Raw genomic sequence first — 26404 nt, 5'->3', positions numbered from 1 at the left:
AGAGAATGACCAATGACCAGTAGTTCCTGCACCGTGGCTCACAAGAGGGTCATAAGAGGGCCCGTGCAAGCAGTATGGTAGGAGGGGATTGGTTAAGAGAGAAGCACTCAAAGGGGCTGAAGCCAAGAGAACGTGAACGGAAAACAATAAACCTGAAATTGGAGTATTTCTTGCGCATAGGAGAGGGCGCTCTGGGAGTTATATCAGGGTGAGATTCCTGCTGCTAAACTGGCGATGCCGTCGTCTCAAATAGACCTCCCCACAGGGCTTATGTTGGAGCCCTTACCAGCATTTTCTAGGTTATCACTTCTGATGCTTTGGAGGTATCAAAAAATCACCCCCACCCAATGCTCACCACCCTCTAGACCTGATCTAGAAGTCCAGATCCTTGGTTTCAAATCCAAGTGGCACAGGCTCTGCTCACTTGACAACAAATTCACAGGCTTCCTGAGATGGAGGATGCCGGCCCCCTCTTAGCCCCGCCCCCACCTGTGCTGCTGTAGAAGGCCAGTTTGGTGGTGGTGTGGAACTCCTGGATGAGGAACTGGGAGAGTGAGATCCGCTCATCTGTCTTTAAAGAGTCATTGCCTTTCTTCCAGTACAGCATGAGGTCGTCTTCCGTGTAGGCATCTGAAAAGATAGAGACAGCGTCAGACGCCAGGAAAGACCACAAGCCTGTCTGTGAGGCTCTGTGGGGATTGGGATAAGATCGTCTGAATAAACGAACCGCAGTCTAAATGAAGCAAAAGTAAATCCAAAAAGACAAATCTAATTCTCCTCAGCCTTCCAAAAGTCATCAGGGCAAAGCTCTCAGGCCTAAATGATCATCATTGCTGCAAAAGTGCTCACCCCTCAATTCAGCCTTAAACCAGATGAAATTGCTATATTTGTAGACCAGAAACTACAATTTGCTCTTTTAAAAAAATTTTTTTTGCAGGTTAAATAGCGGCAACATTTCATATGGTTCAGCTTTCTAAACCATGGGTGATTTAGACCTTTCTTCTTTCAAAGGGTGACGATGCATTATTGATGGCAAGTTCCTGTAAACACTCTCTCAGGTAATAAGGGCTGCATTCTAGCAAGAAAGGACACATAAAGAGATGCAGCAGAACAAGTCCCTTCTCTGCAGGCTTCCAGTTGCTCCTGCCCAGGGTAGAATCAAAGCGATTCCCCTGAGGATTGCTTCCCCTCTGGCGCTACACTTCCCCACCCTGCCCACTTAGCTGAGCACACCACCTACCCCAGCCAAGCAGACCTACCTGCTGCCTGGGCAGAACTGGGATAAAACCCTCAGGGGTTGCTGGTCCAGTCTGCTCGTGTGTAAATAGTTCTTTCTGAGGCTCCCTGAGGCTCTATTTTATTCCTCTTTTATTCTGCCTCTAACCCTTGACCTGTGTGATGGCCGCTTTCATGTGTCCCCCTTGGCCAGGCTATAGTAAGAACCCAGTGATTCAATCCGACGCTAATCCAGGTGCTGCTGGGAAGATGCTCTGTAGTTGTGACATCTACAACCAGTTCATGTGAAGTAAAGGCGAGGATCCAGGTTAATCTGGGTGGGCCTGATCCAATCAGTTGAAAGGCCTTAAGAGCGGACCTGAGGTTTCCCCGAGGAAAAAGACATTCCACCTGTGGGCAACAGGGTGGGCTCCTGCCCGAGAGTCCCCAGCCTGCCCTTCCCCACGGCCTGCCTTGCAGGTGCTCACGGAGCCCTAAGCCCTGGTCCCCTGTACTAACTCTCTCCCTGTGTATCTCCTATGGTTCTGCTTCTCTGGTGGAACCCTGACAGATGCCGCTGCCTGGGTATTGTGGGGAAAGCAAGGTTCTGGAGCCCACGATTAGTCCTTCGCTCTGTGATGCCCCTCCTCTGTGTAATGGAGATCACAGTAACCTTCTCACAGGGAGCTTGGGAGGATTCAAGGACAGAGCAGGCGGAAAGCCACGGTGCAGGAGGCAGTCACCCCCATGGTCCTGGGGTTTATTCCCCCTGATCCCACACCGAGCGCCCTGCGGAGCTGTCCATGCGGCCCCTGCTACATGGGGGTCCACATCCCTGCGCGCCTCGGCCCTGGATGACTGGGGCCACGGGACCCCTGCTGCACCACCACCGCCCGGGGAGGCTTACCAAGGTGCCCTGGGCCAACATGACTCCTTACGGGACTTTGATACAGGCTGAGACTTGCCAGTGGGTGTGTGTTGGTTCGGGAGGAGTATAGGAGTGGGAGTCATGGGAGGGTCCAGACTGTGCCCATCAGAGGAAATGTTTTGGCGGAGATTGGAGCACGGGGGCAGGTTCGCAGAGAGCTAGAGATGCCAGTGACTAGTCCTGGATGCTGCCGCAGCCTTGCTCTTCCTGGGGCTGGTGTTTAACTTTCCAGGGAGTGTGTGTATGTGTATGTGTGTGTGTGTGTGAAGTTTCCCGAGGTCCCTTAGTTGTACCTGAGCATCTCAACCACCACCTGCACTCACAATGGCTGTCCCCTGGGGCAATTGCTGCCAAACTTGTTTTTGCCAGGAAATTCTTTCCTCAGTGGAAATCTTATTCAGAAGAGCAATAAAACAGATCCAAAAGGAACTTTCTGGTGGACTGCGTGTGTGAGTGCTGGGCTGGGGGGCTTGAAAGGAGACCCACGTTTGCTGAGCCCTCTGCTGTCCCTCCCCGAGCTCTTGCCCTGGCGAACTGGGAAACGTCCAGGGTCCACAGCACCAAAGTTCAAAGCCATTGCCATGGGCATTAAAAGGGTCAGTTAGGGGAATAGAAGGTTTTAGTCCCAAATGTGTTCCTGATTTTCAAACTTACCCGAGACTTCGCTTCTATCTAAAAAGTCATTTTAGAAGCATCATCACAGATTAGGAACACATCCTGCTCCTGCTCCTGAGAGCCAGAGGTGTTTAGAGTAACTTAGGATGTGTGTGTGGATGTCTGGGGACAAGCCTACTCACAGCTCTCAATTTCGAGCGAGCACGTTTGCGTGTCCAGGGGAAACCGGCTGAAGTCCATGTTGCACATGGCGGTCACCGTGACCCTAGAAACAGAAAGACAAAATCCAAGTGTGCAGAGGCTGCAAAGTACAAGTGCAAAATGATAAAAGAAGCAGAAAGCCCTCTGCTTCCCCCCAATATAACTGCCTCCTTCTTGTAATTCATAAGCAATGTGCCAGGATTTAGAGAACCAGGCATCTTATGTGTGATACCCACACTGGAGTACTCTTGGGTGTTTATGTTTAACCCCAGGGTCAGTGTGGGGCAAACAACGACTGCACTAAACTCCCATCACATGCAAGCACTGTAGTGAAGCAATGGTCTCATTCGATAAAACAATGTGAAATCACAACTCATCTGATATGGTTTCTTAAACCATAGGAGCATATATTGCTCTCCTGTTTCAGATCATTCAAATTCTTCTTTTATTGATTTTATTGATATTCAATATTTGTGTCCAATGTCTTAGAAATAATATTCATGAAGTACTTATGCCAGTTGCCAAATTCGGCACTTTTTTTTTTTTTTACAATGTTGATATTTCTATATTGATAATAACATCTACTAGTGGATGCAGGTGTTTTTAATGGATAATTCCATGGAGATCACAGTAATGGAAAAACACTGGAAGATCTTACGGTATCAACATGCAAGCACTTGTTGGCATCTAATGGTTTTTTTTCAGAGTTTACACAGGAAAGTAAGATTCTGCATCAAAAAAGAAGCAAATACAGATTGTCAGTCATGGACGAAAGATCTCCCGCCCAGTGTGGAATCCCATGGCAGGATATGATTAACAGTCATTGGCTACTAAACATACTATTTTTCCTTCAACCACAGAAAATTGGTTATGTATAAGTTGTAAAAGTTATCCGGATAATTCACGGCCAAAAAGGAAAAAAATTCACTTGTAAATGGAAATTTCAAGGAAAAGAGCTTTCTTGAAGAAATTAATTATCCATATATTCACCTTATTTTCCTCGTTCCATTTGAGTGCTGGAATGGTTGTGTTCTGGGAGGGTTTCTGTATTGTTAACAGCTGGGTCATCTTATCTCTCCTAGAAATACTGATATACAGGATATTTTTGGGGGGATTGTCAGGCTGGCCCCTGACTTGGACACCTAGTGGGTAGCCAGCCTCCCATTTCTCTGGGCACTTCACCAGCATAACCACACCTGATGGCATCACCAGCAAGAAAGAAACTAGGAACTAAGCTTGGAGACACTTGTGGCACACTTTGGGGACATGAAATGTCAAATGCAGGCAGTTTTTGCTATGAACAAAAGGATTAAATAGCTCTTCTCTCTGTATCAGTAGGTACAGGAACAGATGTTTTTAGAACCACAGACATCATCAGACTGGTTCTTGGCACCCTGACTTGATGCTTTTCCACTTGTAGCCCACACACGGAACAAGCACAGTGTGTGGTGGGATCTCACCCGTGTTTATTATTATGCTTCCCCCAAGTCCCTTTCAATTGTTCCAGTGGGAGGATCGTCCCTTGTCTTGGAGGAAAACTTGCCAGGTCCTGTGATTCTCCTGCTTACTCTCATGTGACAGGCAGTCCAAACCCTCAGAAGTAACAAAACACATCTCACTTCCGAAATTAAAAGAATTTTGGTCCGAGATATTAACCAACACCTCAAATTTCATTCACATTGAGACTTCTGCTCCCCGTCCCCAGCTAAGGCAGAGCTGGCATTTCAGTGGTCAGTGTCTGCCCATCTCTGGTCACCTCCTACCTACATGGGTGGAAGTGAGGGCGGGGGGAGGGCAGGACGGTTCTCTGGTGAGGTGGCTTCAAGCTCTCTGGGCCTGCTACGCAGTTGAAGCGGAGACTTTCTTTCCTGTGTCCTTCATTCCCACCCCTGGACACCTGCATCCTTCAGTCGCATCTCCCATACCAGCTCTCGGCTCGTCCACTGTCCATCCCACACACACTGAACTACTCCCAGCAACCCTGGGAGTGCAGACCGAGCCCACCTGGCTCTGCCCCTAGGTGGTTAGATAGCTCTTCTCTCGCCCACTAACTGCAGTGTCCCCCAACTGTAGGCACACATGCTCCAAGCTCTCCAAGTGGTCCCCGTGGTCCCATTGCAGGCCCGCTCATGGAGTGCCCCCAGCTCTCCCCCAAAACATCTCTTCCTCTCACAATCACTGACTCTCATATCTTGAAGTTGACTGGGAATTCAAGAGCCATGGAATTGGTTTTTTTCAAGCTACCTAGTGTTTTGGTCTGGTCCTCCGAATCCCTGGTGGTGATGTCAGATCGTGTTATTTTGTTGGTGGTTGTTGAGCTGAAGATGCCTTGTCAGCTGCCTCAAATGTGAGGGTTCCCGGGAGAATCAACCCAACATGGCTTGGGGAAGGGGTTGCACACCCTTGAGCCACCTGGGTACTCCTGTGAGAGGAGGTATTTCAGGCCCTGCAGAGGGATACCCCATAACCCTGCTCTGAGTCTGGTATCTAACTGCTTAGATTCCAAGCCAGCATGAGTAATGAAGGATTATTTTAAATATTCCTTTGAGAGATGGGGGTGGAAATTCAGCTTCGACACTGCCATCTCTGACTCTAAAGATACACTGTATCCACGCAGACACCCCCTACGTAGACACTGGTGTGTGGACTCAGCTTTACCAAAACCAAGTCTGTGAAACTGAAATGCACCATCAGCACAGCACAGAAGGAGTAAATCTCAGCCAGTAGCTGAGTCGCTTCTCTGTGAAGGCCTGCAGCTCACCTCCACACGCCCTCCCAGGGGGAGGCGGGCACCAGAAGTTTCTTAAGTGGGCGTACAGGGAAAGCCCCACTGCGTGTCTGTGCTTAAGGAAAGCTTCCCCAGGTCAGTGCTTGATGAGCAATTAAACATTTCTAAGGCTACTGCACAGCACAGGGAATAGAGCCAATATTTTCTAATAACTGTAAATGGAGTATAGACTATCAAAATATTGAATCACTATGTTGTACACCTGAAACTAATATAATATTGTAAATCAGCTATACTTTAATAAATAAATAAGTGAAAGAAACATTTCTAAGGTATCTAAGCTTGTGAGAAGATTTTATTCTTTATGTTTTCAAAGTGATGCTCAAAATACCATTTTAAATCATCAAGCGGCCCAGGGTCCCCATAGTTTCTCAAGGAGAACACCAGGGAGAAGGGACAAAAAACAAGCCTGTGCTGGCCAGGCAAGGTAAACAAATTTTTTTCTAAACCAAAATTCCAAATTGGAAATTGGGAATCGGAGAAGTTGAAGGAGGCAGGTCTTTGAGAAGAATACGTTAGCTACTTCTCTGACCCGTACTAGAGAAATAAAACTTTCATTAAACGTTTGAAATTGAACTTGAATAGGGCATAAATCATAAGCATCAGCCTGAGAAATTTCCCCAAGTGTATTTGCAAGACGAAACAATTCTTTAAAATATTTACTCGAGGGCTTCCCTGTTGGCGCAGTGGTTAAGAATCCGCCTGCTAATGCAGGGGACACGGGTTCGCGCCCTGCGCCGGGAAGATCCCACATGCCGCGGAGCAACTAAGCCCGTGTGCCACGATTACTGAGCCTGTGTGCTACAACTACTGAGCCCAATGAAGAGTAGCCCCCCTTCGCCACAGCTAGAGAGAGCCCATGCGCAGCAACAAAGACCCAACGCAGCCAAAGATAGATAGATAGATAGACAGATAGATAAATAAATAAATGTTTACTCATGTGTAGAGTTTGGTTTTCTTGATGTTGAAAAGTCGGCAGCTCCTGGAAAGTTAGAAGCTAAGCTGTTCAAAGCCAAAAAGCAGAATTCCCTGGCGGTCCATGGTTAGGACTCCGCTTCGACTGCAGGGGCCACCCGTTCCCTCCCTGGTCGGGAACTAAAATCCCACAAGCCACGTGGCGTGGCCAAAAAAAAAAAAGGTAAAAGCAAAACTGCTGTGGTGGGACCAGTGGTTCTTGGTTGACAAAAGTTTTCCCTTCCTCCCAGCTTCAGGAGTAAGAGGACTCCGAGGGAAAGAGGCCCAGAAGGAGGCCAGGAAGGGCTCACCTGAGGCTGTAGAGCACTTTGCCGTCGGGCTGGACCCTCAGCATCACGTTGTCCGTGGTGGTGTCGTGGATGAAGGAGCGCTTGGAGTGCACGAAAAACATGTCAGGGACCCAGATCTTCTTCACCAGCCGGCCGTCAAACGTCATGCTGAGGTTTTTGGTGCTCGGGAAGGACAGCCGCTCGTCCTTCCAGTAGTGCCGCAGGTAGAGGGTCATCGTGAAGTCCTGGGGGCCGAGGGCAGAGAGGGAGAGCCCCCACCACTGAACAGCTGGGTGATGGCAGGACCCCCTGTACCCCAGGCTGGGGAGGGAACTGAGCCCAGGAGGGCCTTGCTTCTAGTCCCTGGGGTTTGCTGCCGCAGGAGGCTCTCGAACCCTGCTTGGGTCCGGGGGGACTCAGCAAGAGGCTCTACAGAGGGGGGACCTGAGCCCCACTCCATCCTGTGACACTCGCCTCCGCTCGGCGAAGGCTGCTACCGCCGGCAATGAGACCCGCAGCCTGAGGGCTCCCAGCCCACGCACAGGGCCAGCCCTAAGTGCCAGACAGTTCAAGCCTCTGGAAGCAGCCCTCAGCCAGGGAGTGGGGTTGGGGGAAGGGTTGGGAGATGGATAAGTAACCCAGCTCCCGGCCCCTCAGCTGGGACAACCTTGAGGTGAGTTCTTTGCTGACTCGGAGTAGCCCCGAGGGACCGAGTCTCACATAGACCTGGTTGGATGGCATGGCCCTTTCTGCTTCCTTCCCTTCCCCTGTCTCCAGCCTCTTCTTGTGTTTCCTGGGATCGCCTGCAATAAACTGCTTGTGCTGGAATGCTTGTCTCAGGTCTGCTTCTCGGGGAACCCAAGCTAAGATAAGGCCCTAAAAAGTCCTGTAAGTCAAGGAGTTGTGGAATGTTCTATTTTTTATCTAAGCCCACTAAAAAGGAAAAACAAAGGAAACTTTTGCTTCTTCTGCATTTTCACAGCCAGACACAGAAGCCATAGCAGTAGCATATATCTGGCTCCTTGGACCCTGCTGTTTATGTTGGAGAGCCTTTGCCCAGAGAACAATCCCAGTGGCAAGACCCTGGACACTGGGGCAGGGAAGATCACATTTGTCATCTGGCTCTGTTTCATACCAACTGGGTAGCTTTGAGCAAGTGTCTCAACCTCCCTGAACTTCTGTAAAACGAGTGTGGGAATTCCCACCACCTGGGGAGTTATGAGCCTGGTGGATTCTGGCGTGTGGAGCTCCTGGTCCAGCATAGGCCCTGTGGGAATCTCCCTGTCTGCAGCTCTGGTTAGAGAAGCACTTACCATGTCGACCTCTGAGATGCTGTCCAAACTCTCCACCTGCACGTCCACGCCAACAGGAATGGCCGGGCCTGGGGACAGGGCATGGCAAGAGCATTTATTCTTTTCACTTGAACTTTGTGAATGAGACAGGCATAAGGAGCATTTCCCCTGGAACCTCTGTGTCTTGTCAGATTTGAAGGTTTGGTGTCCCACATGCCAGGGTAACCAGAGATAAAAGGGTGGAGTCATGGGCTGGCTCCCTGGAATATTCCAACTAAGGTAAAAAAACTGTTTTTGGTCTGAATCATCCAGGTGATTCTGAAACAATTAGGTTAACATAAAGCATCTGTCTTTGGTTACACATGTTCATCTAAGGGGACGAGGAAGACCTAGATCAAAGTCAGGTCCCATCTAAGGAGTTACTCCTCAGCATGAGGTCACACATTTTATTTTTTTATATTTACCTCCTGGTTTTGTACCCTCTTTCATCTCGGAAGCCAACGTCTCTGGCCGTAAGAAAGGCATTGCTTGGTAAATCAGTGCCCAAAGTCATATTCAAAACATTAGCCGAGCCCACAGATCTGCGTCTTTGCTACATGATGGAGTAGCTTCCATGGGGGACATGATACAGTGGGATGGATATGAAAACATTAGATTTGGGGAGGGGGTGTTTCTAGGCCATAAACACAATATTCAGAAAGAGAAAGAAAATATTATAAGGGAAGTAAATTGCTGCCTCTTTTCCTCCCTGCTTTCAGGCGTGTAGGGCAGGCATGGAACAGACTTAGATCATCACAGAGTAAAAAGGTGGGTTTGGATCCAACAGCAACTGATTATGGACTGGACAGAGACTCCCTTCTAGAACCTGTTTATTCTTTAGGCAAAGGTGACTGGAAGAAATAAAAGGCATGAGAACGATTTCTGAAATAAATACTTTTTTTTTCCAGGGAAAAACCCCGTAAGGATGAAAACCCTATTTGACACTAAGAAAGCTGAAATCTGGTAGCTGCAGGCTGAGCTTCAGAGGGCTTTGGCATCCCTCAGCATTAAATCATTATTTTCTCTAACTATTTTCATTTAATTAAACCCAGCAGACCACACTCTGCCCTTGGATGTGGACCCAGAGTTCTGTCTGCCAGCTCCCAGACGAGAGCAAATTTAGTCCAAGATGGTTCTTTCGGAGCATTTTCAGGAGGCAGCTTTGGGCTGCAGCTGCCCTGTCTTCCCGTTGCCGTCCTCACAGCCAGCTGCTGGGCTCCCCGATGCTGAGCCATCCTTGTCAGCAGTGGCCCGAGGACAGCTCGGCTGTGCTGGCCTGGCCACCAACCAGCAGCCGCCTCCCAAGAATGCGTTCAGCAGAGCCCAGGGCAGGCCGGCCAGGGCAGGTACTCAGATGATGCTGGGCGCTCAGGGGCCTTGTCCACCAAGCACAACCAAGGCAGACCTGACTGCGGGGGGCAACGCTGAGCGGACCCTTGGCTTGATTTCTGCCCACAGACAGACAGAAGGACCTGTAGAAAGAAGACAAGCCCCCAGAGTGCATGTTTCATACCTCCAAAGCCAGGCCTCATGCTGAAATCGTGGTCATCTATCCTCAGGAGCTGTTCTGACTTTGTCAGTGGCGATTTGGTAATATCAGGGCTGCGTTTAAGAATTGGGCTGCAGAGGGGGAGAAAACAGGTTGATCACATAACCTAATTAAGCCAGATAAAACCCATTTGCATTCAGACTTGATCTTGACAAGTTTGATGGGATGTGTTATTTCTTCTTTAAAGCTGCTGGAAATCCTCTCTTCCTTTCTCCAGCTTTCTGGATAAATGAACTGACCCAGAAGGTCCAAGACAGGGGTTTAAGAGTGTGAATAAGGAGCTTGAAAAATACCAACATCCAGGCCCCATCTTAGAGCTGCTGATTTGGGTGGTCTGAGAATGGGGCCGGGACATTGGTGTTTTTAAAAGCTTCCCAGATGATTTTAATGTGTAACCAAGGCTGAGAACTGCTGGTCCTGGGCTTACTAATAAGTCTAACTCACCCAAAGCTCCTCGGCCATTTTGGGCAGGTTGGAGCTGGAGGGGAGAGGTGGCGGGTGTGGGCTGAGCCCAGCTCCCTTGGCCTCTGCTGGCCCATCGTGTGGAGGGAGCATGGACTTGCCCTTGGGTCAAATGCCAATCATCCTGGCTCCCTGGGAGGCAGTTTCTTGTGCTTCTGCTTCTGAATCGCATCTAGGGCCATTTTAATTTATTTTCACTTTTTCTAAATAGGCATTATATTTGCAGGGTTTGACAATTTTTTAAAAAGGAAATACAGTGAAAAGTTGGCCTTTTACCTGTGCCTCCACCCATCCCATTCCCCCATCCTCTGGTACCTCTCTTATTGGTTTCTGGTCTATCTGTCCAGAGTATCTTGTAGGTACAAGTAAATACAAATATATATTCTTAGATCTCCTACTTTTTTCCAGTTTCACTGAAATATAATTAACACATAACATTGTCTTAGTTTTAGGTGTACAACATGATGATTTGAGACATGCATATTTTGCGGTAAAATTATCACTGCAATAAATCTAGTGAACATCATCACCTTGCATAGTCACAGATTTGTTTTTTCCTTGTGATGAGAAACTTTGAGCTACTCTCTTAGCAGCTTTCAAATATACAATACAGTATTGCTGATTACATCACCATGCTGTACATTACATCCTCAGGACTTATTTATCTTATAACTGGAAGCTTGTACCTTTTGATCCCCTTCACCCATTTCACCCATCCCCCATCCCCACCTGTGGCAACCACCTGTCTGTTCTCGTGTCTACAAGTTCGTTTTTTCGGATCCCACGTAGAAGTGAGATCACACAGTATTTGTCATCCACGTTGTCACAAAGGGTCTCCTATTTTTATACACAAAGTTTACGTATTATATAAACTCTTATACTTTTTCTTTCTTTCTTTCTTTATACAGGACTTGGATTTTTTTCCCATAGCAAAGTGTCCTAAGCCTCGTATTCTGTTTCGCACTGCACAGTGTTCCATTGCACCATCGCTCACGCGCTCAGTCCTCTATTGGTGGACGTGTGAGTTGCTGCCAGTCTTTTGCTGTTACAATCAGTGCACGGCCTTCCTTTACCCATCATCGCCATCTCTAAAACCCACAGAAACAGTGAACTGCTCTCCTAGTTCCTCCTTGTCCCAACTCCAGTGTGTGTGCTCTCCCGGGTAACACACACACACACTTCTTCCTTTCGATGCACATTTCCCACACTTTGGCCTGCATCAGCATCTCCTAGAGGGCTGGTTCAAACCTAGGTTCCTGAACCTCTCTTTGCCCCATAGCTTCTGATTTAGTAGGTCTGGGCTGAGGTCTAAGAATTTGCATCTCTAATGAGCTCCCAGTTGCTGCTGCTACCGGTGGTCAGCAGACAGTACTTTGAGAACCACGGCCCTGATGCATTCACCCTCAATACGCAGTTTCCTTCGTTATAACTGGCTCCGTCCACCTTTAAAGTCCTTTGCTACCTGCTTTCCTGAAGAAATTCCTTATCCTTTGGGGTGGGGGGGAAATATGTCTGGGAGACAGAAAAACAGAGCTCTGCCCTCCACTGACCTGCCTGCTCTGTGCCTATGGGCATCTTATTTCCCTGAGACTCGGTTTTCTCGCCTGATTAAAGGTGAAGCTCTGTGACCTGACCAGGGATGTGAGGGGCCAATGAGATCATGCGTGTGCATGTGCTTCTCAAACTCTAAGGTGGAACGCAAATGGGAGGAGCCATTGTCGTTTCTGAGCCAACAAGGAAGATTTCTCCTAAAGGAAGGAAATCATTGTGCTGGCAGCAAAGGCAGCGGCCCAGGGGAAGAACTGGAACTAGTGAATCAGGACGGAGCTACACTGCTGGTGGATGGAATGGAGGAAGCTGGGGTCCCCATTGCCGCCCACCTCCTCTCTCTCTCCCACTGGAGCCGGGAGCCCCCTCCCTTCTCCTCCTTTTCAGCTCCCCTTTCCTTTTGTCCCACCCTCTGCTTCCTGCCCCTTGGCCAGGGGTTGGGGTGCTGCTGAAAATCACTGCAGCTGAGGTGCGGGGAAGAGACCCCCTCAGGATGGTGTGTGTGCACCTCTGGCCAGTGTCTGCCTTACTTGAGGGCATCTTTGTGTGCTCCTGGTCTCTGTATTTGAGGCTTACCATGAAAATTAAAAATAAAGGTGTTCTGGGGCTTCCCTGGTGGCGCAGTGGTTGAGAATCTGCCTGCCAATGCAGGGGACACGGGTTCAAGCCCTGGTCTGGGAAGATCCCACATGCCGTGGAGCAGCTGGGCCCGTGAGCCACAACTACTGAGCCTGCGCGTCTGGAGCCTGTGCTCCGCAACAAGAGAGGCCGTGATAGTGAGAGGCCTGCGCACCGCGATGAAGAGTGACCCCCACTTGCCACAACTAGAGAAAGCCCTCGCACAGAAACGAAGACCCAACACAGCCAAAAATAAATTAATTAATTAATTAATTTAAAAATATATATATATTAAAATAATAATAATAAAATAAAGGTGTTCTAGAGAGTCTAGGTACTCAAATCAACAAAGCATCCCTCACCCTCCAGATTTGCTTCAAATCTAACCAGAATAAAATGTGAAAGAAAGAAAAAACAACAACTATGAAGCTGCAATGCATTAATTTAGCTTTTTGATGAGCATTTTCGCAGGACCCACAGGAACAGGAACTGGAGGATTAATTACTCAGAAGGCCTGATTTGAAAAGGTCTGACCTAAACTATCTCCCCCGCTGAAACTGATGGCGTTCTTACCCTGGATCTACCATGCAGCTGTCAGTACGGAGAGGAACACGTTGCCAGGTGGACTGTATCTCTTGGGCATCCTTGCCGCCGGGCTTAGGGATGCAGCCAAATGGGCGCCGGCAGGAGATGAAACACAGGGTGTTTATTCCTCCTTCCCTCTCTGCTTTGCTGCCAGGGACTAGCAATGTCTGTGTTGCTCTGTGATTACAGGCAATCGCAGTGTCGTCGATAAGCCCCGACAACACAATTTACCCTTCAGGCCTATGGGCAGTCATGGCTTCCTCCTGTTCCCAGTGCTTGGGGGGCGTCCACCTGCCCGGCTGCTTCCCTGAACCCTTCGCACAGCTCTGCGAGCGGTCCCTTTATTCAATTATTGGTTAAGCCCTTTTGAGTGCGGTGCTCTTTTCTGTCAGGACCGGACTGATGCCCAGGGACACATCAGGGCTGATGCATGGGGATTATGTCATCCGTGGCAAAGTGGAGCAGGGGCAGGTGTGCAGGAGCAGGTCCCAGGGGGCGGGGAAGGGCTAAGATTAGAGGGAGGGCGGCCTGTTGGGCTACGGGCAGATGGTCAGGAGGGGCAGGATGAGACCACAGGCCACCAAGGGCAGCGTCCTCTTCATCTTCAGCACTTTGCACAGTGCTGGGCCCCTGTGGACTCCCAGCACATGTTCGTGAATGAAGGAAGGGATTAGCCCCTTGGACGGGCACCAGAAAAGAGAGCCAGGAGGGACCAAAAGAGGGGGTAGGAATGAAAATCAGGTTTGGCCCTGGTCTTACTGTGGCTTTGGGCCAGCCTGAAACAGAACTGGGCACCGACTAAAGGGAGGTTTGTCAAATTCTGAGATGTCACTGCCTTTGCCGTCATGAAGCTTAGATTCTAGCTCAGAAAAAACTGATAAATAGGATGCTTAAAGTCTTTTTTTTTTTTTTGGCCTCACCACACGGCTTGCAGGATCTTAGTTCCCGGACCAGGGATTGAACCCCGGGCCACGGAAGTGAAAGTCCCAAGTCCTAACCACTTGACCTCCAGGGAACTCCCTTAAAGTCTTTTTCTTAGTGTTGTCGTTTAATATTTTAAAATAACTTTTTTTTCTGTTTACATGCCCACGTTAAAACTTTTTGAAAAATAGATTTAAGCGTAAAGGAGAGGCTGAAAACCACTGAGAAATAACCTGTGCCATCCTGAGTCTATCCTTACACTCCTGAGAGAGAGAGAGAAATATTGTAACTTGCTTCTAACTCAAGTTACAGTACATCTTGAAATATTTTTCATGTCATCAGCATCTTTTCACCAGCCGAGGTATGATTACTAACCTTGAAATGAAGTGTGACACACATCAAATAATAGAAATAACTAACACTGCCTGAACACTCTACCGGTTATCATGCTAACTATATTACATGTACTAACTTGGGTTAGTGTTCAGAACAACCCTGTGAGGTATGCTTTGCCACTGCCCCCATTTTATACACGAGGAAACTAAGACACAGAGGGTTTGAATAACTTGTAAAAGTGAAGGAGCCAGGAGTCAAATCCAGAGGCTCTGGTTCCGAGGGTGAGAGGCCAGGTTGGCCACAGTGTCTCGATGGAAGACCCGGCTCCCATTGCCTGGAATTTGGGTTAGATGTGGAACACCCAAGCCTACCTTTCCCCTCACAGAGAAGCCAGCATGGACCTTGCAGAAAACTGGTGGCCACTCACTGATTAAACGAGTGCATTTACTGAATGAGTCCCTGGAAAGTTATGAAGGAGGAATTGACATGTCCCAAGTTACGATGATACAGGATGACATTTGAGACAGCTTTTTAGAATGAACAGCGGGTGTACGTTTTTTGAACATCTATTGATATCTTTTTTTCTATCCTCTTGGAGAGAAGGAAAAGTTCTGACCTATGGTTCTTCTTCTTGATGTTTCCTTGCTGTAGTTCCTCATCAGTTTGTATGTGGATTATGTTTTCTCAAAACACCTCCCAGAGGTTAGATAAAACAGGGATGGGAGACTGTGAGAAGCAAGGGATCTGCCGGAAGTCTCATTCAGCCAATAGCAGAGCACTTGATAAGTTATACTTCACTTTGCTGATTATTTCACCTCTGAGAAGGTAGAGAACTTAATTTTGACAAGGAAGCAAGAACTAGCTAATGAACCATATGACCCAGCAATTCCACCCCTGGGCATATACCCAAAAAAACAAAAAAAATGAATTCAAAAAGATACATGCACCCCATTGTTCATAGCAGCATTATTTACAATTGCCAAGATATGGAAGCAACCTAAGTGTCTATCAACAGATGAATGGATAAAGAAGATGTGGTCTATATATACAACAGAATATTACTCAGCCATAAAAAAAGAATGAAATAATGCCATTTGCAGTGACATGGATGGACTTGGAGGGCATTATACTAGTAAAATAAGTCAGAGAGAGAAAGAAAAATACTGTATATCACTTATATGTGGAATCTAAAAAATAAAACAAACTAGTAAATATAACAAAAAAGAAACAGACTCACAGATATAGAGAACAAACTAGTGGTTACCAGGGAGGAGAGGGAAGGGAGGAGGGGCAAGATAGGGGTAGGGGATTAAGATGTACAAACTACTACGTATAAAATAAATAAGCTACAAGGATGTATTGTATAACACAGGGACTATAGCCAATATTTTATAGTAACTATAAATTGGGTATAACCTTTAAAAATTGTGAACCACTATATTGTACACCTGTAACTTATTTAATATTGTACCTCAACTACACTTCAATTTTTAAAAATCCAGACACAAAAAAAAGAAGAAAGAAAGAACTTGCTAATGAAATGTTCTTGCTTTCTTGGCATATGAATAGCCAAGGAGAGAAATCCTGAATGTGGTCCAAATCACCTGGATGTCATCTTCCTTCACACCCCCATCCAGGGCCATGGAGAGCAGTGGGGCCTGTGCAGCCCTAGCTGCACTGCTTGGAGGTGTATCTGTCCACAGGGCTGCCCTCCTGGACAGGCCAGCCTTGCCCATTCCAGGCACTCAGCCAGTCCTGGCTGAACCTCCTCCTCACAGTCTCTCTCAGCATCCTGGCCTCTCCATTCCCACTCCCTCTGCCCATCATCTCTCCCATGGGAGGCAGCAGACTTCCTCGCCTCTGGTCTCACCCTACTCTAATCCAACCATCACACCGACAGCATGGTATGGAGATCACAATCATGCCACTTCCCCTCTTAAAACCCTTCACCCTCAAAGTGAAATCTATAGAACTTAGGCATACAAGGCCCATAATAAGCCTCCTGCCCACCTCTCCAGCCCCAGCTCCCATTCTGCCCCCCTCTTCTTGCAGCTGCCAGTTATACCCCCCATGCCTTTGCTCCTGCTGTCCCATCTATCTGGAAGGTCCTTTCCACTAGTCTTCGTACCCTTTCTTACCCAGATGATGCCTTGCACACACAGATCAATATCACCTCCTCCGGGAAGAATTCCTGGGCTTCCCTCCTTCCCACTGAAGTCAATACCTTCATTAGAATGTGCTCCATCCTGCACAGCGGGGGCTTTCTGATCATCCCACCCACTTCCCTGTGCACTCTATGTCAGAGGGACTCTATCTCATACATCTCTGTGGCCCCAGCTCCTAACGGTTTGCAGAGCTCAGACTTTACTAAGATATATACAAAATACGGAAGGAGAAACACAAACCCACAGGTGCATTCCAAAGAGGTGAATGGGTCCATAAGCAATGTGCCAAGAAGACCAAGGTGTAAACGAGGCAAGGCTCAAAAGAGGCGCTAAAGACAAGCAGAATTCTTTAAAGTTGGATTCTGAACCAGAACAGTCAGTAGAAGGAAGTACTGCTTGGAGAAGATGGAACAATGTGAACAATTAATGATAAGACAGTAATTCTGCTAACAGAATCCAATTTTACTTTGATATTCTCCATCAAAGAGAATGGTCTTCAAATTGGGAAGGGAAGAGTGAAAAGAATTAGTTGCTGACCAGCGTGGTGAAAATGATACCCTGAGATAATCTCACTCAGTGTTTCTCAGCCTTGATCACACATTGAGTTCACTTGAGAGACTTAAAAACTCCCAGGCCACACCCCAGACCAAGGGTGGGACCCAGCCATCAACAGCTGAGACCTCCTCAGCCAACATAGAGAACAACTGCTCTAGCTTTTTAAATGGAACTCAAGCCTACAGACCCAGATGAATTACAGCTCAAGAAACTTAAGGATCCTGCAGCAGAGAAAACCTGGAAAATAGGAGAGAAGCCAGAATACTGGAGATTGAAGGACGCTTTCTTGAGATTCACAAAGAAGAAAAAAAGAGTATCGTGGAAACTGCTGAGGTTAAGCTCCAGATTGATTCCTGGCCATGTTCTAGAACTTTGATTACAAAGATGACTTAGGAACATGATTGGGTCCCATCATGTCAATAGCATGTGAGTTCAGTGTGAGTTCAGACAGGGCAAGACACCCTAAAGTGGTCTCCTTTCCCTGGGCAGGGCCTCCATGTTGGCAAATCAGGGAACATCACTGGGTGATGTGTAGAGTATAACTGTCCTCAAAGCAAAGACGAGCTCTGCGGGGCTCCTGGTGGATGAGGGTCTGCACTGGCGTTTCTGATCTGCGTCCACCACAGGACGGCATAAATGAGGCCCAGCATCTTTATGGGTTTTCGAGCTTTACCGTCAGAGTTCTTTGACATGCATTGGCCCACACGATCCTTACAATAACCCTGACATGATAGACATAATTGACTCCACTCTACGGAAGGGGCAGACTTGAAGATATCCAGCGACTTGTCCAAAGTCACGGTGTGAGAATGTGGCAGTGGCAGGTCCCAAAGCCAGGCACTCTTACAGTTTGAGCCTGACTTCCCACCATGGTCCCTCTGGCTTGGGAGCTTTGGTGATGGATTCTTGGGGTTGCCCGTAACTGTTCATGCCCAAGCCAAAACTTCGAAGGAAATCCTCACAGACACACATCCAGGACTCCATCTTACCTTATGGGAACAAAATTCGGGGCTATGATGGTAAGCAGGGTTAGGGGTTAGGGAATGGGCCACTGGGGGGGGTTGTTTTATTTCGGTGGCCAGGGAACACATCCTTGAGAGGGTGACAACCTAGCAGAGGCCTGAGGGAGGTGAGAGAACAACCTGCCGATTCTGGAAAAGAGTGTTTCAGGCAGCAGCACGGCAGGGACAAAGGCCATGAGACGGGACTTGCTCAGTGTGGCCGAGCTGGTTGGACAGCAGAAGGGAGAGGAGACCCACGCCAGACCAGCTGCGCTCCCTCTGCCGCTGAGCTAAGGTTGAACATGGGCTAGTGTCTTGGTTTTCCACCCAAGTGATGCTTCTGTGACGTTTGCATGCCCTGGTCTTCTGCACAGGTCTTTGAGGCAGTGACCTGTCGCAGCAGGGAGGGCACTGGGCAGTTAGCGGGCTGGCACGCTGCCGGGAGCCCCAGCTTTTCTGACTGATGAGAGAACACGGCACGTTCCTCCTCTCTCCAAGTCTGTTTCCTCTGCCATGAAATAAGGGATTGGGCCACAGGGCAGCTTTGAGACCTTTCAAGTCTATTCCAGAAGCATCATCCCTCAGACGTTAGAGGTACTTTACAGCTCTAGTCCTATTGGCAGACGGCGATGTGGAAAGGGCCAGTCCATTGTCAGAGCCCTACAAAGACAGTTTTGTGTTCCCCAGGACCCGCCAGCATGGGGTGTGTGTGTGTGCATTTAATTTTTATTTATTGTATTTATTTATGTTATCATAATGTTATTTACATTGCATTTCTTGAATTGCTATAGAGGCTGTGCATTCGTCCACATCATGAGTCAGTATTGTGTATTTTCCCTCAAGTATAAATGGTTTATTTCCTTTGATTCCTCACTAAGTGGATTTTGGGGTAACCAATAATCTCTGTTTCAAACCACTGCCTCTAAGAAGGTGTGATAGGTAATTTTAGGTGTCAACTTGGTTAGGCTATGGTACCAGTTTTTAGTTAAACGCCAGCCTAGATGTTGCTGTGAAGCTATTCTTAAGATGTGATTAACATTTAAATCAGTAGCCTTTAAATAAAGCGGACTACCCTTCATAATGTGGGTAGGTCTCATCTAATCAACCGAAGACCTTAGGAGAAGGTGAAAGGTATAGAACTCATCCATATACATATACACACACACACACACACACACATATTACACTATATATATGTTACACAATACACATATGTGTGGGTAAGATAGATAGAGAGAGAGAGAGAGAGAGAGAGAGAAATAGGTATTACATATATCCTATTGGTTCTACTTCTCTGGAGAACCCTCACTAATCCAGAGTGTGAATATTCCTTGACACCTGAAGTCTGCATACCCGTGGGAGACCTGAGTCACCAGGACCCAGAAGGCTGTGTCTGGTGTGGGTGGGACCAGCCCAGCTAGGATGTGGCCTCTGTGTTATCTTGGGTTCCTCTGATCAAGCCTTCTTCTTGCCACCATGACAGGCCCAGGTTCCCACCGACCTGATGGGTCCTCAACTCGCAGACCTGGCCTGCTATGGGCCTCCCAGGGACACAAGAGGACACAGCAGGAGCATGTTTGTCCACCTGCTTTTCAGGTAAAATCTCGACCTAGAGCATCCCTTTTTCCTTGTACGTATGTCTGAACATAAATTCTCTATGCCTTCCCATTCGAAGACACTGCGTTACTTTTTTTTTTTAGTTCAAAGCTCTGAATTTTCCCCACCTATTCTCTTTATCAGAATTCTCAGGTTGTATTTTTCCCATACGTTATAGAACATTGTACTTTCTAACTTGTAGATCAATATCTGTCCCTAATACCAACACCACCTGCTTTATGAGCAACCTTTGTTTAGTGATCATATCCTATTCACAACATACCTATATGGCTTTGAACATTTTAGACTCGCAATAAATGTCTTATGAGTGGAATTCCCATCACTAATTAAATACACCAGCCGTTAAACAAAACAACACAAAGCGTATGTACATCAAGGAGCCTGCGATGCATTTGGGAATGAGAAGTCGCTGGGTGACTTCTCAGCCTAGTGACCTCCCGCCCTCTCACCCGAGGAATGGGGAGGAGACCAAGCCTAGAACAGGGGGTCACAGATCCCAATGCCACAGAAATCACAAGTTACAATCACCTGTTGGAAGTTAGATTTCTGTAACGAGGCCGCTCGTGGTATTGGAAGGGCCACTGATTTAGCACCATTCAGACTTCAGTTTGAATCCCAGGGTGGCCACCAATTAGCTGTTAACCTTGGGTGGGCTACTTGATCTTTCTGTTTCCCAGTTTCCCATAAAATGGGGGAATAATACTAACCTTAGGGGATCGCTGTAAGGATGAAACAAGAAAATGTTAGCTAGAACCACGTGGAATGGCTGATATTCCACTGTTTTTGAAGTATCAAAACATTCTCATATGGTTCAACCCGACTTTCACATCCATGAATAGAACTTCCTGTTCTCATTTTATGGTGGTCAGAGGAGGGCACAGGAAGTAGAGAAACAGGGGATGCGGAACTCTGAGGGTACGCGGGGTGGCATGAGCTCCATACCTTTCTGGGCCTTTCTCTCCTCATCTTTAAAAGGAGGGGATTTCTAAAGTCTTTGATATTCTGACTTTCCGTAAAAATTATTGGATTAAGGTCTGTCACCCCCACTAAACTGTCAGCACGTCACGGGAAGGAGTGAGGTCCACTTTCCTCACCATTGCCTCCAGCGCCTGGGGCAGTGTGGTCAATACATATTTGTTGAATGAATGAATGACTGAAGGAATGAGTGAGTGAAGTACAGGAATAGCAAGGGTTAGGAGTCACTCATTTATTCATGCCCAACATTTCTTGAGCATCTACTATCTACCAGATATTGTACTTGAACCTGGGGAGACAAGAATAAATGTGCTGGTTGAGCCCTTGTTCTGAACTGAATTGTGCCCCTCCTCAATTCATAGAGTCCCCTAACCCTTCGTGTGACTGTATTTGGAGATAGGGCCTTTAGGGAGGTACTTAAGGTTAAATGAGATCATGAGGGTGGGCCCCAGACCCAGTAGGACTGGTGTCCTCATAAGGAGAGGAAGAGACACCTGGAACCTCCTGCCTACCCCACTCCCCACTGGCGAGCACAGAGGAAAGGCCATGTGAGAAGGAGGCATCTACAAGGCAGAAAGAGAGTCCCTACCAGAAATCGAATTTGCCAGCATCTTGATCATGGCCTTCTAGCCTCCAGGACTATGAGAAAATGAATGTCTGTTGTTTAAGCCACCCAGGCTGTGGTGTTTTGTTATGGCTGCCTGAGCAGACAGCCCACAAGGGGCTCACAGTCTAGAAGCTGAGACAGATGAAGAAAAGTGATAATGCTGAATGATTAGTCTTCTGAGATAGGACCGATCAGGGGCTGTGGAATTTCGGAAGAAAGTTACCTGAGACTTGAGAGGCAGGGGTAGGGGAGGGCCAAGGAAGGCTGCTCAGAGAAGGTGACATCTGTGCTAAATATTAGAGGAGGAAAGGACTTGAGCCAGAGGAAGTGGGAAGAGACGGGTGTCACGAGCCCAGCAGAGGCTCAGGAAGCCATCAGTATGAGGGGCAGCTCATACCAGATGAGAGAGAAGCACAAAGTGGAGACTCAAAGTTCCAGCAAACTCTCTGGAGAATGAAGGGATGTGATGAAGAGAGAACACTAGTAACTTAAGAGAAAATCACATTCCACGGTGTTTAGGGCAATCAGAGAGACGCTGTCCATAAGCCAGAGGCTTGTGCTTTGTCAGGACAGGATGTGACAGCAGTGCCTTGTGCGTGATCACTGCCTCCCTCCTGGCCTCTACCCTTCATCACCTGAACCCGCTCGTCTCCCCTCGCCTGGAAGCTCTTGCCTGTCTCTCCCTCTCACCTTCTCTAGTCTCAGTCTCCCAGTTCACAGCCAGGTTTCTTGTTAAGAGTGAACCACACTCACTCCGTTTTCTCTTCTCAACACACCACCACCTGTCTCTTCCCGCTGAGGTTGTTAATGGCTCTTCGCACTGTATCTCTTGGCCCGCTCACATCTTGGCCCTCTACCTAACTGATTTTTGACTCTGGTGGGATCTGACCCTGTTGATCGCTCCCTCCTTCTGGAAACCCTTGACACAGCACTGGAACACTTCTCTGGTCTGTAAGCCTCTTGCGGGCAGAGCCTGCATCTGATTCAGTCATTGACGAGGCACCCATTGCCCAGGGCAGTGCCTGCCCTGTAACGAGCAACTGATAACTGTCCCAAAGATGCTCCCTTCGCCTCCTTGATACCTCTCTATTCCAGTGCTACATCTATTTCTCTGGTCCCTCATTTTCAGCTTCCTTCACCGAGTCCTCTTCCTCCATCCTCTCCTTAAATGTTGTTCGTCCCCAAGGCTCTGTCCTTTGTCCTGCTCTTATTTTATGCTACACACTGTCTTTGGGTCACCTCATCCACCACCACCTAGGAGGACTCTCTTTACCACTACATCTCCAGGCCCAAATTCCCTCCCGAGCTGCGGACCTGTAGGTCTTCCTGTCAACTGGACAACCATCTCCTGGTATCTTGCAGGCACGTCCAGGTCCACATGCTCATACTGAACTCATCATCTTTTCCCCCAAAAGTGCTTCTCTTCCTGCTCTCCCTTCCCTGGTACTGCCCTCTACCCAGTTATACCATCCAAATACCTGCTAGACTTTCACCCAATCTAATTCTGACAATTCTACCTCCTTAAAGCTCTCGTCCATCTTCCCCATCCCTGTTCATTTCATCCTACTCACATTATCCTACTTCTGGCTCTCACCATCTCTCATCTGGTCTAAAGCACACACTCTGGGTGACTTTCTCTGTTCCCCCCTGTAGCACCTTTCCCATCCTCCTGCCATCCTGCCACCAGTGTCATCTCTCCAAAATGGAAATCAGCTGAAACTATTAGATCCTCTCTACCTTCAGAGTAAATTTGAATTCTTTAGCAAGACAAAGCAATATGATAATGGAACTTTGTTTCTGATGGGATCAGTTTACCCTCCTAGAGCTTGAGCCAGCATTTGTCCAGGGGCCTGTGGTACAGACAGGCTAGATGTTTATTTATTTATTTTTTTCTGGCCACACAGTGTGGCCTGCAGGATCTTAGTTCCCCAACCAGGGATCAAACCCGTGCCCCCCTACATTGGGAGCACGGAGTCTTAACCACTGGACCGCCAGGGAAGTCCCTAGATCTTCATTCTTCCAGGGAGGAGGGAGAGACCATAAGTATTGATTCGTTCTAGAAACATTGCCCTGGCATTCTGATCTTTACCGAGAGTCAAGTAAGGCACAAAATGTAAGGAGGCACTTCCTCTCAGGTCGTGCAAAGGCCTCCTTACATTTTGCATCGTAGCCACCTTACTTGCCCCACCCCCATTGTGTGCATGAGTTCACCTTGCTTCCTATGTTATTATTATGACCCATGAAACGAAGCCTGGATACAAATTACCAGCAGCTTATGAGTTTAGAGTCTGGCTGAGATTAAGCGAGCCTTTAAAAGTTGAGGCTACATAAAAACAAAAACCTGGCTGGGTTCACCATTCTGGAAAGCAATTCTGCCAGTTATATTGGAGCTTTCAATGTTCTTCTGCCATTTGACCCAGTACACTTCCAGGAGTCTATCTTAATTAAATAATCGTGTATGTAGACAACTACCCTTATGTACAAAGATATTCATACAGAATATTTATAATAACAAAGAGGAAGCAATTAAATGTCCACAAATAGAGGAAGATGCTTAAATGGTGGTAATTATACACTATTATGCATTATAGTGTGGCCATTCAAAGGATAATTCTATAGACTTCAAAAAAGTAAATAAGCAGACAAAATCATTGTATTAAATACAATGAGGTTACAAAACTATATGCATAGAATAATCCCAGACTAGTAAATATTCAATACATGCTTAGAGAAAAAAAAGACTGGAAGAAAATACACAAAAATGTTAACAAGGTTACTTCTAGGTTTGGGGATTATGGGTGATTTCTGTGTGTTGAAAAAATTTTTGTTCCTATGGTTTTTAAAATAATGGTCATATACGGCTTTCATAATTTAAAAAAAGTGAAAGTTCTTTTAAGTAATTTTTTTTAAAATTTATTTATTTATTTATTGCTGTGTTGGGTCTTCGTTTCTGTGCGAGGGCTTTCTCCAGTTGTGGCAAGTGGGGGCCACTCTTCATCGCAGTGCGCGGGCCTCTCACTATCGCGGCCTCTCTTGTTGCGGAGCACAGGCTCCAGACGCGCAAGCTCAGTAGTTGTGGCTCACGGGCCTAGTTGCTCCGCGGCATGTGGGATCTTCCGGGACCAGGGTTCGAACCCGTGTCCCCTGCATTGGCAGGCGGATTCTTAACCACTGCACCACCAGGGAAGCCCTTAAGTAATTTTTAAAAGAAAATCTATTTCAGTCTCTAGACTTCTTTTCCTCAATGGTATTTACTAATAGGTCGCCCCTCCAGCTCTGGCTTGGGAGGGAGGCTGAGAAGTTTTTGGCGACAACCTGTAGGATTTGATGCTGTCGTTGTTTTTAATCCTCGAGAGCACATTTGGTTCAGACCATCTCTATGGCAGCACCGCTCCACTGATTCCACCGTTTGCCCAGCAGCTTCTGACTCTTGACTGTAACAGGACATATGGCTTGTGCACAGCGGTCTCTGTCTGTGTCCAGGGCTCACCATGACCACTGGATATTTCAGCTCCTAGCTTTGTGATGTTGCTAAAACAGCTTGAAACAAGCACTGTGAGCCAGAGCTGGCTGTTCCGGATCCCATGTGTGGAGGGCTCTCTCAAACACAGAGCTGGGCACTAAGGAACCAGACGCCCAGCCCAACCACTAGCCCCAAACTCCAGAAAGCTGGACTTCCTTCCATACTAATTGCTTTTTTATGACCTCTAATCATATTACATTCAGAGATGAAGAAAGCTGAAGCTCAATTTGGACTCAGGCTGATAAAGAACCAAGAATCAGTGCCCTTCCTGCCTCCATCTCTTCCTCAGTAAAAGAGAGAGAGTTGGATTAGGGGGATCTCCAAATGTCCTATTTTATTGATGCATATCGGACAAGCAGGTATGCAGGTATTCCATTACCAGCTCTGTCACAGAGCTGCCCAGGTGAGACCGATGCTGAAGGATCGGTCTGGCTCTCTCTAAGCTCCCTCCGCAGGCTGGTATGGCCAGGGTGGCGTGTACCGTGTTGGTAACCAGCAGCGGCTGGTCCTCAGGCAGGTCCATCCCTGCATCCTCCCGATTTACTACTGGTGGGGACAACCTAATGATCCTCCTAGCCGTACAGCTTGAAGACAGCTGCTTTCTTCTCTTTTAAAAGATTTTAAAAGGGACTTACACATCTAGCAGAAATAATTAGAACTCACAGAATCATTCTCACTAATTAGAGGTCCCATGGGTTATTTGAGAATTCCCAGATTTGCTCCAACCTAGGATGCAAACATCAAATAATTGCCCTTATTTTTTTTAATGTGCATATATTCTTTTATCCAGTATCTACTTTTACCCAGGACAATTCCTAAGAGATTGAAGAATATGCAATGATAGCACTGTATCAAATCTAGCATCATTTAAAAAGAAAACATAATTCTAACTTCCTAATAGGGGGAGTAGGCAGAAGCAGGAAAACAAAGGGAAAAGGAATAAAAAGGCAAAAGCCATCCACGGGAAACACCATATATTGTAAACGATTCCACAACAAAACCAGAAGCTCGCTTTACATACCCTTTTCCCCTAAATCCTCGATCGGGAGAAGTCCACTCACCTGCCTTTCTTCGACATCTCCGGTACGTCTCTTTTTCTCCAGTGCACTCTGCTTTCAGTAGCCAAAGCCCATGGCCACCACAAAAGGAAAAGGCCAACTTTCATGTTCTGGAGAGCCAACATGCGTTTCCAAATCCAAACAGTTCTCTCAAGAAACAGCAAAAAAGGAAAAGGATGTTCTTTTTCTCTCTTAACACATTATTGTTCTGTTCATTATTAGAAAGATGTTTACTCATGCAAAAAAAAAAAAAAAAAATCAACCCACAGTCTGTAATCTGGAGGGCAGGAGAAAAAGCAATTTCCACTAAACCTATAAATCCTCCTACGTCAGATGTCAGGGATTTTCTGAACTGAGGTTGAAGTCCTGTGTCCCTGTCGGACAATTATTTTGGCTGGTCTAAATGAGTTCATCGTCAGATGTGAATACGTTCGTAAAAGGTCTGTATTTTCTGTTCCAACAGAATAGAAGGAAGTAAAAACAAACCAAAGCAATTTCCAAAACAAGAAATGCCTGAGGTGCTGCACTACTTCTTATGCCCCGAAAATGAGCTCCTCCCTGG

The 26404-nt window shown here is 47.2% G+C and overlaps 1 protein-coding gene across 1 annotated transcript in view; it reads right to left on the bottom strand.

Moving 5' to 3' along the window:
• LOC103014826 (gamma-aminobutyric acid type A receptor subunit rho1) overlaps positions 1-25967 on the bottom strand; it is a 32242-nt gene extending 6275 nt beyond the window's left edge. The window contains exons 1-6 of the mRNA XM_007195949.2: positions 25846-25967; positions 9836-9942; positions 8305-8372; positions 7013-7236; positions 2941-3023; positions 490-630 (exon numbers count right to left, since the gene is read on the bottom strand). Coding sequence (XP_007196011.1) covers positions 490-630; positions 2941-3023; positions 7013-7236; positions 8305-8372; positions 9836-9942; positions 25846-25967 — 745 coding nt within the window. The remainder of the gene's footprint in view (positions 1-489; positions 631-2940; positions 3024-7012; positions 7237-8304; positions 8373-9835; positions 9943-25845) is intronic.
• Between the last annotated feature and the right edge of the window lie 437 nt (positions 25968-26404).

The sequence above is a fragment of the Balaenoptera acutorostrata genome, chromosome 14 (genome assembly GCF_949987535.1).
Source record: "Balaenoptera acutorostrata chromosome 14, mBalAcu1.1, whole genome shotgun sequence".
Taxonomy (NCBI): Eukaryota; Metazoa; Chordata; class Mammalia; order Artiodactyla; family Balaenopteridae; genus Balaenoptera; species Balaenoptera acutorostrata.
This window is presented reverse-complemented; position numbering and strand designations above follow the sequence as displayed.